Raw genomic sequence first — 13,689 nt, 5'->3', positions numbered from 1 at the left:
CTTATGAACTACACATCTTTACTGTCTGAGCCTCCACAGGAAGTCCAGCACCTTCCAGTTAGCTGCTTCCTCAGACGAGGAGTGTAACTCTGAATGGACAGCTCTGACCAGAAGTCATGTGAGCTAGGAACCACCAAACCTGTGACCATATATATGTATATATATATATATATATAGACACCTGCGTGTGTCTGTTGCAAGTGTGTCACTTGTGGCCACACAATCAGTCACCCAGAGGGTGGGACCTACCCTTGCACAGTGTGAAGCCACACCCACTGAGAAACATGCTGTGACATACAGTGCAGCAGAAACACACATAATCCACTCACCAGGGCCATGCCAACTGGCATTTATTTAGGTCTGCATGTATATGTCTCAGAGTATAGGCCATTATCCGTGAAGATGTAGTGACACTTTAGTTTTCATAGTGTGATAGAGTAGGTAATCCTTTAGTATGTAGCTAAAATTACAGAAAAATACAGCTAGTGAAATGCAAGAGCTGTGTTCTTAAAACAAACCATTTGTGTTTATGCTTACTGAATATATCAGCAACCACTAATATGCATGAATGGAAGGGAGCAGCACACAACACAACAACAAGTTTTACTTTATATTACTCTTTTTGAATCAATGCAGTGGCACGGCATAAACCTGTGTTTGCTGTAAACCTCACTGGATCAACATGCATCATTGAACCTGATGCTGCAGCCTCTCAGACACGACTGTTATCCATGGACTTTATGCACTATGATGTCTAGAGCTGTCAAAAAGTGTAATGAATATAACACAACATTGTTAATGGTCTTACAAGAATTATAGCTCAAACTGTTTTGTATGCAAAAGCAGGTGGTATACACATGCGTTCAGTGCATTATGTGGCTACTCACTCGTGGGGGAGAGAATTGCCAGTTTACAGCCATGTCTGAAGCCAGGGTCCACCCCCATGATGACACAGCCTCTGACGGGACACACCAGCAGTCGCTGACGGAGATTCCGCACAAACATGGCGATCGACTCCTTCTCTGCTGCACTTGTTAGCTTAGTCCTGAAAAGAGGGGAAGAATGAGAGAAACAGATAAAGAGTAAAGAAGAGAGGGAGAGGACAGGCAGAAGAGAGGGTGAAGATATAAAACGAGAGAAGTGAGGGATTGGGAAAAGCATAAAAGGGAATAGGGACACAGTGTAAATGGATAAGTGGTTATCAAATGAAAGAAAGCCCTGAGAGCATGCACACACTTATTAACAGTCACACTAAAAATACCTGTAACTCCTGGTGAGAAAAGGCAGAATAAGCCTTTTATAAGAGTCCTCTACTGCATTCTTGATGATTGCACGAAGCTCTTCTTTTGCAAACGTCTTCGGCCTCCACCTGCAATAAACAGTGGGACAAAGGGTGTTTGTTGCTTTAATAGAATGGTGAAAGAATGAGTGCTAAAACCCAGAAATGATTAAGCACTTTTGGACTTCTGGTTCCCTCATCTTTAAGTCGATGTTTGTTTGTTTTTTTAATTTTGTTAGATGCCTGAAATAAGGTCTGTGGTTAACACACGTTTAAGACATTTTCACATGCTGTTGTACAACATAAAATATGTTAGTAAATACCGTATTTGTGAAATTTTAAGCATTTACATGTCGTTACAAAAGGGGGTTTCTAGTAAGTGGCTAAATGAGACTACTGACTGTCATCAGGCCAAACACAGCTTTACAGCCCTGTTGTGTCGGGGGGGCTGTCTGTCGTGGTGTGTGTGTGTGTGTGTGTGTGTGTGTGTGTTTTTTGTTGTGTTTCTGACCTGTTGTTGATGCACCACCTTGTGAAGTCACTCCTCACCCTGTCGGGAATGTTCACCTTCACTGTCAAAATCTTCAGACTCTCCCCTCGGTTAATAGCCAATGTCTGCGCGCACACACACACACACACACACACACACACACACACACACACACACACACACACACACACACACACACACACACACACAAATAAATACACACAAAACATACACACATTTCCCCTGATTAATACAATACAATAAACTATAAGCAGTGCAGACAGGTACACACTGAGAGGAAAGACCTACTTCCTTCCCCTCCCAAGAACTTATAACCTTTACAGCTGCCATTTTAAACGCAGACATTTTAAAAATCAACAGTCCAGATCCACACAATGGATAACTCTGTCGCTATTTATATTGTCTTTTTACATTTGTAGTCTTGAAAAGTCTGTTTACGCAACTGTAAAACAGATATAGATGCTATTTCTTTGCAGAAAAATAATGCAGTCCTGTCACTTAAATTTATGCAAAATCCAAAGCTTTTCACACAGCCACAAGGATAAAAATCTAAAGGTGGTGATCTTCATTTTCAGAATGTCTTTTTGTTTTCAGTTGGAAGCATTAATGGAGGGAAAGGGAAGCAAATGTAGTGCTTATTTTGGGGTTAGAGCACAAAAATAAAATCCTTTAACTCTCTGCACACGTACACGTGTAGAAGTGACGAGCCTAGCAGTATATCCTGTGGCCAGGCCTGTTGTGCTGTGTGCCGGTCCCCCCTCAGAGGAACTGTTACATGCTGTTAAGCAAACTGTAGTAAGTGTCTGACCTTTTCAGTGGGGAACCTTTAGCCCGCCACAGAACAGGGCCAAGAAACAAGACGTCAATCTGGAAACCAAGCGGAAGAAGCAAGCTGACAAATGCCACCACTACGCCACCATCAGCGCTGAGACCGCAAGGCCTACCCCCACCCGCACCCGCACATGTGGTGCCACAACCATTACCACTCAGCAGCACCCTCGGATGTGCTGCACCCATATGCAACACACACACAAAAATAAAAATATAAAACACAGCTAATGGCATGGCAGAGGCTAGAATTAATGCAGCAAGCTGCTTGAATTATGATGAAAGTTAGATTTCTCTTCTGTTGGCATGTTTCTGCCCTGGGCTGCCGCACTGACGGTGATGAGATATCTCAAACAATCTTCATCAAAGTACTGAAGTTTAACGTGCTGCTGAAGGAAGGAAGCAAAGCAATTTTTCTAAATTCTCTGAACATCTTGGAAAGCCCATAAGTAAAAAATCAAAGAAGCAAAACTGCCTTGCTTATTCTTTGTTCTCAGGGTTTGATGTTTGATCTTTATAAGATCATTTGGTGTCATGAAGAATGGCATGCAGTCTTTACATGATGCCATACATTAAAGGCAGATTTCTACAATTTCTACAGAAGCCACACAGAAAAATGTGACCTGTCTATTCACAATGGTATGATGCATGCATAAAAGAAAATCTACATTATCTCTACAGGTGGGTCATACTAGTATTATTACCATAGTTGTTTTTCATTTATTTGCTGTCTTTTCTCTTTAGATACTGTTCTTTTCTACTCAATTTAAATATGATTTGTCCTGATGTTTTCCTTTTGTGTAAAACTTCTATAAATAAGTGATGCAGATACTGACCAAAGATCATCCTTTAATCTGTTGCTTGTGTGATATTGTGTGACATATACTTTAAAGCAATAAAGAAAAGCATTGCAAATCCACTTATCCAAATGTATGCTTCTTAGCAATCCTGTAATCTAACTACCAAAAAATGAATCCTCTCTATGCTCTGCTACCAAACCCTAACTGTGGTAAATGCAAGTATGCTCCACCAAAATTAAAAAAAAAAAAAAAAAAAAAAGCTTTCTCTAACAGTTGTGCAATCTCTGCCCTTTCTGTTCTCTGTGGTAGCTGGCCACTGTCCTCGCTGATGATAAACAACCTTGTGTCTGTCTGTGCGTCTCTCAGTTTCTGCCTGGGTTGGGTCAGTGGTGGGAGACGGAGGGTGATCTGAGAGGAAGGGTGATGTGAGACAGAGTGAGAAGCGTGTGTTTGTGCGTTAGATGGCCCAGGAGTGACATGTGGCCAAGTACTGGCCAAATCCTGACGAGACCAGACAGAATGTCTTTCCTGGACGCCCCTTCATCCTTCCGCCGGCCCCCGAGGGAGGGCAGTCAGCCAGCGACCGTCCTCTCTCTATCCGTTTCCTTCTCTCTCTCACCCTTTCTTTAGAGGAATACTATCATCAACACATCCAGCTATCCGACATATCACGGAGAAACAAACAGATACACATACCGACACAGATTCAGAGTAGACCTGCACACTTTTTGACCCTGCTGACACGCATGGGACACACTGCATAATAACAGTTGAACAAAGCTGTCAGCAGATCATCTTATATTCCTAAAATACTGTTAATACCTAGCCATACTAAAGCAAAAAGTATTTTTTTAAAGCAAAACTGAGTGTATAATGTTCCCGATAAACACTGAAATAATAACCAGTGAAGCATATTGGAATGTAAGCTTCATTTAGTGCATATTATTCTTTAGACAGTACAATTTCAGATGAATGTTGATTCTCTAAATATCAATGAGGATAAGTCACCACTAGGGATCATGGCGCAGCATGACGCACTGGTCTTTTACACAAACATACTGGCTGCTCAGGGAGAACTCTGCACTCCTGTCCCGTTTACACTCTCTAATTCTATCCAATAACAAACACGACACAGCATGAAGTCCGACTGACGTTCATGGAACAACAAACTTCAGATCAGAATGAGAAAGGAGAGAGAGGAAACTGATCTTTATTAGCACTTACTGCGCTTTAAAGTTCAAAAATGTGGCTTTACTGTATGTTTTGTAATATAATTATTTCAGCTTTAAATATCTAATATGATTAACAGTAGAAAAAAAGAAGGCAGAAGGGTATTAAACTGATCAGAAAGTACAAACTTTTTTTTTTTTTTTTCATTTTTATCCCTTTTAACTCCAAACTCACATAATCTTAGTACTCGGTCACAGAATAGCTTGTTGCTCCATATTCCCCAAATCAGAACTAAACTAGGAAAAATGTTATTCTCTTACAATGCACCTTTACCATGGAGTAATCTGCAAAGGAATCTTGTTTTTAATTGAGTGTAAATGTTTTTAATTATACTTCTACACCATACATTTTTTGTTTTTTTCTGTATTTTTTGAGCTATTTACATTGAAATTATTGTTTGTTGTTTTGTATAATTTTATTTCTATTTTAACTGTTATTTTTTTTTTATTGTTGATTGCTTTTAATGTCTTTGTTCATTCTCAGCATCAACGAAAATGTGGGTTTCTCTCAATTGATTTCCGGAGTCTTAAATAAAGGTTTGAATGAATGAATAAATATATATACAGTATACAAATTTCATATGATGGGTAAAAAATATAACTAGAAGTAACTAGTGATTCATGATATATGTGCGCAACCAACATGTGTAGAATTCTGCACTTTTCACATAGTCAAGGCACTTTGCACCATGCACTTTTTACCATACAGTTTACATAGCTACTGTTAATGTACTTTTGTCCTCTGAAAGAACGGTTGTATTGTTTCATTTTCTCCTTTCTTTCTTTTGTCTGTTACCTGCCAAAGGACTACGGATGTAAATTAGGAAGTAAAGATGTAAACTCATGCATATTTACTTTTGTATTTAATACAAATGTTTATTAATATGTTATGTCCCTTTTGAATAAATATTAAATCAATCAATCAATAGATAATCTTTCAAAGCATTAGGAGCAATACACACACAAAAACCAAGTGTTTGTCTGTGTGTGTGACACTGAAAACAAACTTCTTTTTCTCCACCTGTCCATCAAAGAGAGTGTTTAATTTATCAAACAGTTGCATTTTACCCAAGCTCCTCTGCAGGCGAACCCTACACTGCAGCGCTAAACTACCGTTTGATCACAACACAAAACGCATTAAAAATAGCCCATTGCACATTCAACAAATCGGCCCTGGCATGCTCAAGAGCGCACCAGCTGCTAATAGCTATAAGGTAAATGCGTACCCTTCGAAGAAGACTTCAAATCAAATGTGACGGAATTAAATCTGAGCTAAGCATCTCAACTAGATATGTCAAATGGCTTTAAGACATACTGAATACCAGAGCTCAGTATAAACTAGCCTTGCATGAATTCATAAAACAGTTACACAGTTTTATAGAGGCATACATCAGTGGAGGCTTTTTAGGTTTTTTTTTGTTTTTTTTTAAATTGATTAACCATTTTAGCCATTTTAAGCAAAAATGCCAAACCCTCTTAGATACCAGCCTCTAAAATGTGAAAATTTGCAGCTTTTCTTTGTCTGATGTGAATGTGAAATTAATGTCGTTGATTAGCTGGTCAGAATCATGAAGTAATTTGATGACATCACCTTCAGCATTTATTTAACCAAATAATTAATCAATTAAAAGACAAATTAATTTAAAAATTCTTAATAATTGAAAATGAACATTAGTTGCAGCCCAGTACATTTTAATTCCAAAGTGCACCATGAAGCAGAAAAAGTGCACTAAATATTCATATTTCATCCTGCTTTAGTCTTACTACAGGCTTTTTGCAACACATTTGTCTTTGTATGTTCTTGTCTAATCAATTCAAACTTGTCCAAATGGATGGGGCAATATAAAGTTTTATCAATGATCGGGATTAAAAGCACTCTCAATAAGTTAATATCCATAATCAGGACAATTATAATAACTGTCTCGCAGCATCTGTAGTACCGAAAGAAACTCCTGGGCAACAAACAGTTAAAGAGACTCTGCAAAAACAATGTGCATTTCAAAAAACACAAAATATCTTCAACAATAATCAAAAAATATTAAGCTATTGCAAATAGTTTAAAAACGTGTCTTTTTAGGATTGATTGTTTGTGCTATCTGTGATGCAACTAAAATACTTGTTTCTTTACAAAATTTAAGGTGAAGTGATTCCAGTATGTTTAAATTCCATTTTAAGTGTTTTAAGCATATTTTGATTATTATCGGAATAATATTTTGAATCGCAGTTATTTTGGCAGGATAGTCATGACATGAAATCTTCATATCCTCCCATGCCCTCTTGCCAGTACATCAATTAAGTTTTTATCTCTGGTATCATTAAGAGATGTATCCCTTTTTATACTTGAATATTAAGGATGTCATTTCTTGAGTACCTAATTTTGTCTTCCACCACGGGGTATTAGTTCCCATCTGTGAGTGAACTTGCATGTTCACTGGAGCAACTCTAACTCCATCCATCCCTCTCTTTATAAAATGCCCTGTCTTTTCCCTTTAACAAACCACCAGAGCTGGGGCTTAATAAAATGTGCTAAAGCAAACGGGCAAGTGTGTGCTCACACACATGCCTCCTGTCAAAACACATCTCCCACCTGCTCCCCCTTCCTGACAACTTGACGGCTAGAAAAGGTTCATTTTAGCCGGAATCCGACAGCTAGCAGGGTCACAGCAGCCTGTGGATTAACGCTCCATGACAAAGGCGAGTCATCGAATTAAAGGCCTCTCATACGCAGGAGAGGAGAGGGGAAAAGGGGAGGTGTGTGGACTGGATTGGAGGGCTGATGTTTAGTCAGAAAAAGAAGGAGGGAGGCAGATCAGGGCAGAGCAGGAGAGATAAGTGACGGACGCACCTCAGCGTCGCTCATCTGTTCGTTCTCTCCCTCCCCTCACCGACCCCCCCTCCCTCTCCCCATCCTTCCGTCCGCCTGTGGGCCCAGCAGCAGTAGCTGTCACTACAGGAGAGCGCCTGTCAATCAAAGCCTCCTAATCCAATGGCATGTCGGCAGGGGACATGTCACATATGTTAAGAGGAGAGAATGAGGGGACTTGCAGGGTGTGCTTGTGTGTGAGCAAGTGTGTGCGCACGCATGTATGTTTATGTGATTGTATGACTGTAGGGCAGAGCACGGTTGCCAGAGAGTGTGGTGTGGCAGAGAGGCAGCGGGTGATGGAAGCTGTGGTGACACATGAGGCCCGGGACCAACTCTGAGTAACCCACTAGTCACTAGAGGGACAGAGGGGGAGCAGAGGAGGCAGAGCAGGGCGCAGGAGGGGTAAACATGGAGGCACAGACAAGGCTAACTGCGACTGACATGGCTAGCATTCAGAGGAGGCACACATGAAGCAGACAGAAATGGCACACGTACACAAACACATGGTGTGCATTTGTTTGTGTGCAAGGTACAGTCACGGCAAAACACAAGATACAGGGGTGAGTGACCTTTAGGATTTTCATTCATTCATAGTTTTTCATATTTATTCATCTTAAATGTGTCTTCTGAAAGCATTCCCCTTAGTTATACCATCAAGGTAACAGCTTTTATTTTGAAGGAGTTATGGCAGTTGATGTTTGATTTTTAATTTTCCATAAATGTAGGAATAGCCAAGGGGTAAGGAGAAATATTTATGACAATAACACAGGGTTAGACCCAGGGTTCCGACAGATTAAGGCAAATTATATTTAAGACTTTTAATGCCACTTGTACTGAAGGGTTCAGAGATATTTAGCCTCATTTTTTTTTATTGTAACCTGAAATATCATTTTTCTGGTGCCATTAATGCAAGGGTTATTTAGTACATTATGAATATAAAAAAGGGGGGAAAAAAGATGTTATCAAATATTTTGAGATTTTACAATTAAATGTTAGAAAAAAAGATTCATAAAATCCTACTTCATTTAATACCAATTAGGGTATTAAGCTTCTATACTGCACTATTCCAGGAAGAAAGGAAGGAAGAAACGGAAGGAGGGATGTGTTGTGAAATGAATAAAGTTGCTACCTGATGGGGCTGGATGCGGTGGATGTTGCAGGTGAAGTCAACGTAGAGGTGAAACTTGTCAATGTCCTTGTTTTTGTTTTGTTGGGCGCCTGGTTTTTTGTGACCTTGTTCAGACTTCTGCTCTTTTTCCTTAAGTGCCGACTTGGACACAGAGGACTGGATGGTCACAAAGCTGTTCTCACACCTGACACAGTACGAAAGAAATACAGAGGGAAAGAATGTATGAATGAATCAGTTAAAAGACACTCTACTATCAATATCAATGCAACACAGACGACTGTGGAAATTACAATTAATCATCACAAATCATTAGAAATGTTGTTTGCATGTGAATACGCACAATGTTTTCACGTAGGTCAGTGTCTCAGGGTCTTTGGCTATCATATCAGCCAAGATATGCTCCACACCTGTAGCCACTTCCTCCACCGATGACAGACCTAACATACACACAAAAACACATGCATAGCATACTTAGAAACAGTGCTGTTTTGGACCTTTAATGAGCTCTATAAATCTTAAAAAGCAAATATAATTTCAAAAAGTTGCTATTTTTTTCACTATTTAAATTTGACTGCATATGTTTGTTGATAAATATGCACATGACTGAATCTGTACATTTTAACCATTTAAACAAAGCTAAAATTTGCCTAACCCAATCAGCTCAAAATCTGTCCAAAATAAATAATGAGAGTCAGTAATTTCTCCACACATGATCTATTAGGTAAAACAAATTTCTCTTCATGAGTGTGACACAAGAAAAGGCCAACAGATCTGAGTGGTTCTTCTTTTTAAAGCATAAAAGCTAACCTTCAGTGCTACGTTTATTTCGATGTCTAAAAAACATGTGTGTGTGTGTGTGTGTGTGTGTGTGTGTGTGTGTTTATGTCTTACCCTCAGTGCCAGGTTTTACCCACTGCCTTAAATCCAAAGTGTGCGGTGTGTCCAAGAGTGCAGAGGCGGCGGCCTCAAGGCCGAGCGCTTTGGCCCTGCGAGCCTTCGTCAGCTTACTGCCTTTCTTATAGGGAGAGTACTGCAGATTAAAAAAAAGAAATGTAAGAGCCACAGTCAGGTGTGCATTAATTATTGCACCCAAGAATTAGACCTTCAAATTTAGATGATAATCATTAACTCAGTGTAAAAATTTGACTCTGACCACATGATCCAGTTCATCAGCTGATCGGCAGCTTCTTAGGTCTTGTTCCAGTTCAGCTGTCAAAACACCGTCCTTCTTTAGAGTCTGGATCACAGACTGGGTCTTCTTGGCTAGAGAGCTGAAGGAACACGTTAACAAATAAATACAAAGAAAAAGAAAAGCAGATTATATGTGCAGTGCAAAATCATAGCACACAGACAAAATAAAGTGATACACATATAAAACAATCACACTATTTCTGAGACTGTCTAAGGCCTCAAAGCTTGATCACTAGCACCATCTAGTGGCCAATGTCAAATATACAGTCAGGGAATGAACACAGTTACAGCTGTATATATATATAACTATACATTTAAAAGTGTCCCTGCATCCATTTAAAGGTGTATTAGCTTTTTTATTTATTTTTTGTTTGTTTAATCTAAGCGTTTTATTTGCTTACCATATCTCTTCATACACCAGTTGGACGTCTCGGACAGCATCAGCGTCCATGTGGTTAATCATCTCTTTGCGGTAGCGCACCATGAACGGCACGGTGTTCTCCTCACGAAGCAGTCCGATGATGTTTGCACACACCCATTTCTCTACACATGTCAGGGTGGACAGAAGCTATGGGGAAATATACAGGCACGTATTTCAAACAGTATATCTATATACAGAAATAGGTAACCACCAATTACTAACTTTTCAACAGACAAAAAAAGAATGTTTGTCCATTGTTAATATATTAGACACAGTAACATTTTTCCACACATAAAACACACAAAGAAACCCTACGATACCTCCATTAAGTCCCAATTCATATTGAGTTCATTCCTCATAGCTTCTGATGATTTTAAGGCAGTTGATTGTCCAAAGCAGGCACCACTGGTCTTCTGTTTCTTTAGGCAGGGCTCATCAAACGTATAATCCTCCTCCACTTCCTCTTTCTTTGCTCGAACCCCAGCTAGTGACGTCCCTTCACCTGTCCACGTGTCTGCCCGATGAGCTTCTGACACGATAAATGACACCCTCTACAAAAAAAGAAAAACAAAACACATAAAAACATAAAGACACAAGAGAAAAAAATCAAAAGGATTGAAAAAAATAGTGATTAGCGATGGCTTATATGCTGTTATGACTGACAACTCAATGAAAATAACTGGACTTATTCAATTGATTGTTTTGCATGCAGCACTTTTGGTGTGCACAGTTCAGTCACACACAGATATTCAGATATTCTCTATTTCATCCTCTTCGTGTGTGTGTGTGTGTGTGTGTGTGTGTGTGTGTGTGTGTGTGTGTGCGTGTGTGTACTCAAACTTTTACCTCCTCCTTCATTCCGATACTTGGCCCATGATCTGCCTTTTCTCCCACTGGACCGTCTGTTTGTTCTTCTCCTTCATCTTCTCCTGCCTTATCATCATTTTTGCCTTCATCAATGTTTTTCCTCTTTGCTCCAGCCAACCCAGATGCACCACGATCCTTTGCAACTTTTAGGGCCTGTGTTTTTCGCTCTGCTGCTGGTTTTCGTGGTGCCCTTGGTTTAGGAACTTTGGGAGCTTTTGGTTGTTTGGGTGCTTTTGGCTCCTTTGGTTTAGCAGCTTTCTTGGCGGCTGCTTTCTTCTCCCCGTCTGCAGGGGCTTTTGCAGTCTTGCTGGAGGCTTTTGGCTTTGGCTCTGGAGGCTTCCACTCCTCATTGTCCTCATCGCTACTCGCTGTCTGGGAAAAGGACCTGATGGCAGAGTGGGAAAAGGGAATCACCGGAGGCCCCATGATATATAATTTTTCCAGGACATTTGAGTCATAATACAATATTATTTTTTATTTTAAACACGTAGCAATGTGCTGAGTATAGCAGTCACAAACTTTGTTGCCATCTGTTTTATCTTGTAAGATAAAGTATTCAGTCTGTTTATCTCACTTTAAAAAAAAATTGTGCAGCAAAACATACCTAGTGGACTGAAAAAGGATTATCTTATTATTCTAGTAAGTTACCAAAAGTTTAATTTGTATTTGTAATATTTGTAATATTAAATTCTAAGATGAATAAATAAATTATCGCAAAACTGTGCTGTATCGATTTTTCCACCACCAATGGAAAAAAAGTGGAAAATCAGCTAATTCTAATACTACTATTTATCTTTTTCTGCTCAATGTTTCTTTGATTTGAACTGCTTTCCTCCGAAATCATAAAGACAGTTTGTCTCTAACGGATTGCATATTTATATTGGGATAGTCTAATTATGTAGTTATGGTTATCTGACATCATCATCCCTGAAAAAAAAAATTAAATATAGACCCCCAACGTGCACTCTTGACACTAGATATGCTATTATTGCAGAGAATGAATTAATAAAAAAAAAAACAAAACTTACAAGTCAGAGTCCATATCTCTCTTCTCCACAACTTTGGCAGTTGTTGATCGGGGTCTTCGCATCATCTGTTAGCAAAAAAATAGTTAGGGACTGTATTTTATTTATCTTGAGCAAAATGGGGTTTGAGGTTTTAATGCCACTCAAAGTTAAGTTTAATACCATTTTTCTCATAACCAAAATTGATGGACAATTTTAGTTTGCCCTAATGTTTATTGTGACATATTACAAGACTTTTATCAGTGATAAAGTTAGACTACCAACCTAGGTTAGTAAAAACAACCCTTTTTAGCGCTGATCACATGGAAGATATGAACAAATTTTATTATCATAAAATATCTATTTGGTTTTCTAACAGAATTGGGAAATATCTGGCCTGTTTTATGGATGATTTTGTGTTTCTCAATCTGCAAGTGAGATTCCACCACTTGAGATTCCCAACATGACAAGTTTAAGAGAAGGAATTTATTATATTATTGTACATCAAAATAGATGTTACCAATTGTTTAAAATAATGTATAATGTTTTTGTCTGAGATTTATTGTTTTTGTGGAATTTCATAGTTGTGTCTCAGTTCTGCTGCTCTGTCCCAAATTGATAAAGCAAGGTAAAGGTAATTAAAAGGAAAATATATATGCAAAACACATCATTTGTAATTAAAGCACGAATTATAAACCACACACTCCAAATAAAATACACCAAATCAAAATAATCTGCCGTGTGACACATGCTAAAAATATTTTAGGTGCCTTGCCCATTTTACACTCTCTCCCTTGTCGTAAATAACGAACAGTCCCCTAGCTAGCGTTACATCGAAAAAACTGTTAAATTACTCGACGTTAACTCATTGACCTGGTAATATTAAAAATAACGTTAACAACTGCAGTCAGCGTTAAATTATCGACAGTTAAGCTAGCTAACGCGTATTATCGTCACCGAGAAATGACAGTTCAACAGAAAGCAGAAACATTTAATTTGTGCTCACTTCAGCAGAAGTATTTCATTTACCGAAGCAGACATGAATTGCAAAAGTTTGCTGCCTGGAAAAAAATTAGGCTAACTGTTTTTTCAAATTTGGCGCTGCGCGTTGACGCTAGCAAACATAGCTGGCTAAAGTGTCACAGCAGCGAGCCGTATAAATGTATGACACTTTGTCCCCGCACGGCAGAAAGCGTAATAAACAAGTTGTACCTTTGTTTCGTTGAAAATGCTCAACTTATTCCTCGGTATTCAGTTGGAAATAGACGCTTGTGTTGCAGAAACCACTGCTTCCTGTAACGGTGTGAGCTCAGCCAATGACAACATCCAAATATAGAGCACGTGACTGTTTCTTCTTCCTCTTCGGTTTGCAAAATTCATAAACCTTTACCGCCCCCTGGTGTGTACTGCAGTAACCTGGCGACACTCAAAGTGTAAAAGCACAGGTGATATAACATTAACAGTGGCTCAGTTCCATTAAGTGTCCCAGTAAGCTTTTCCACTAAGCCAGCATTGGCAATACCAGAGCCTCCACTAAGTGGAATGCAGCCATCATTAATGTTAT

General features: G+C 39.1%; 1 protein-coding gene across 1 annotated transcript in view; it reads right to left on the bottom strand.

The window, feature by feature from the left end:
• srbd1 (S1 RNA binding domain 1) overlaps positions 1–13,419 on the bottom strand; it is a 62,334-nt gene extending 48,915 nt beyond the window's left edge. The window contains exons 1-12 of the mRNA XM_042502281.1: positions 13,338–13,419; positions 12,150–12,214; positions 11,101–11,506; positions 10,575–10,805; positions 10,235–10,401; positions 9,796–9,913; positions 9,534–9,672; positions 8,983–9,079; positions 8,643–8,826; positions 1,791–1,894; positions 1,262–1,369; positions 888–1,045 (exon numbers count right to left, since the gene is read on the bottom strand). Coding sequence (XP_042358215.1) covers positions 888–1,045; positions 1,262–1,369; positions 1,791–1,894; positions 8,643–8,826; positions 8,983–9,079; positions 9,534–9,672; positions 9,796–9,913; positions 10,235–10,401; positions 10,575–10,805; positions 11,101–11,506; positions 12,150–12,214 — 1,777 coding nt within the window. The 5' untranslated portion in view covers positions 13,338–13,419. The remainder of the gene's footprint in view (positions 1–887; positions 1,046–1,261; positions 1,370–1,790; positions 1,895–8,642; positions 8,827–8,982; positions 9,080–9,533; positions 9,673–9,795; positions 9,914–10,234; positions 10,402–10,574; positions 10,806–11,100; positions 11,507–12,149; positions 12,215–13,337) is intronic.
• Between the last annotated feature and the right edge of the window lie 270 nt (positions 13,420–13,689).

The sequence above is a fragment of the Plectropomus leopardus genome, chromosome 15 (assembly GCF_008729295.1).
Source record: "Plectropomus leopardus isolate mb chromosome 15, YSFRI_Pleo_2.0, whole genome shotgun sequence".
Taxonomy (NCBI): domain Eukaryota; kingdom Metazoa; phylum Chordata; class Actinopteri; order Perciformes; family Serranidae; genus Plectropomus; species Plectropomus leopardus.
Note: the sequence above shows the minus strand (reverse complement) of the source record. Positions and strands in the feature narration are given on the sequence as shown.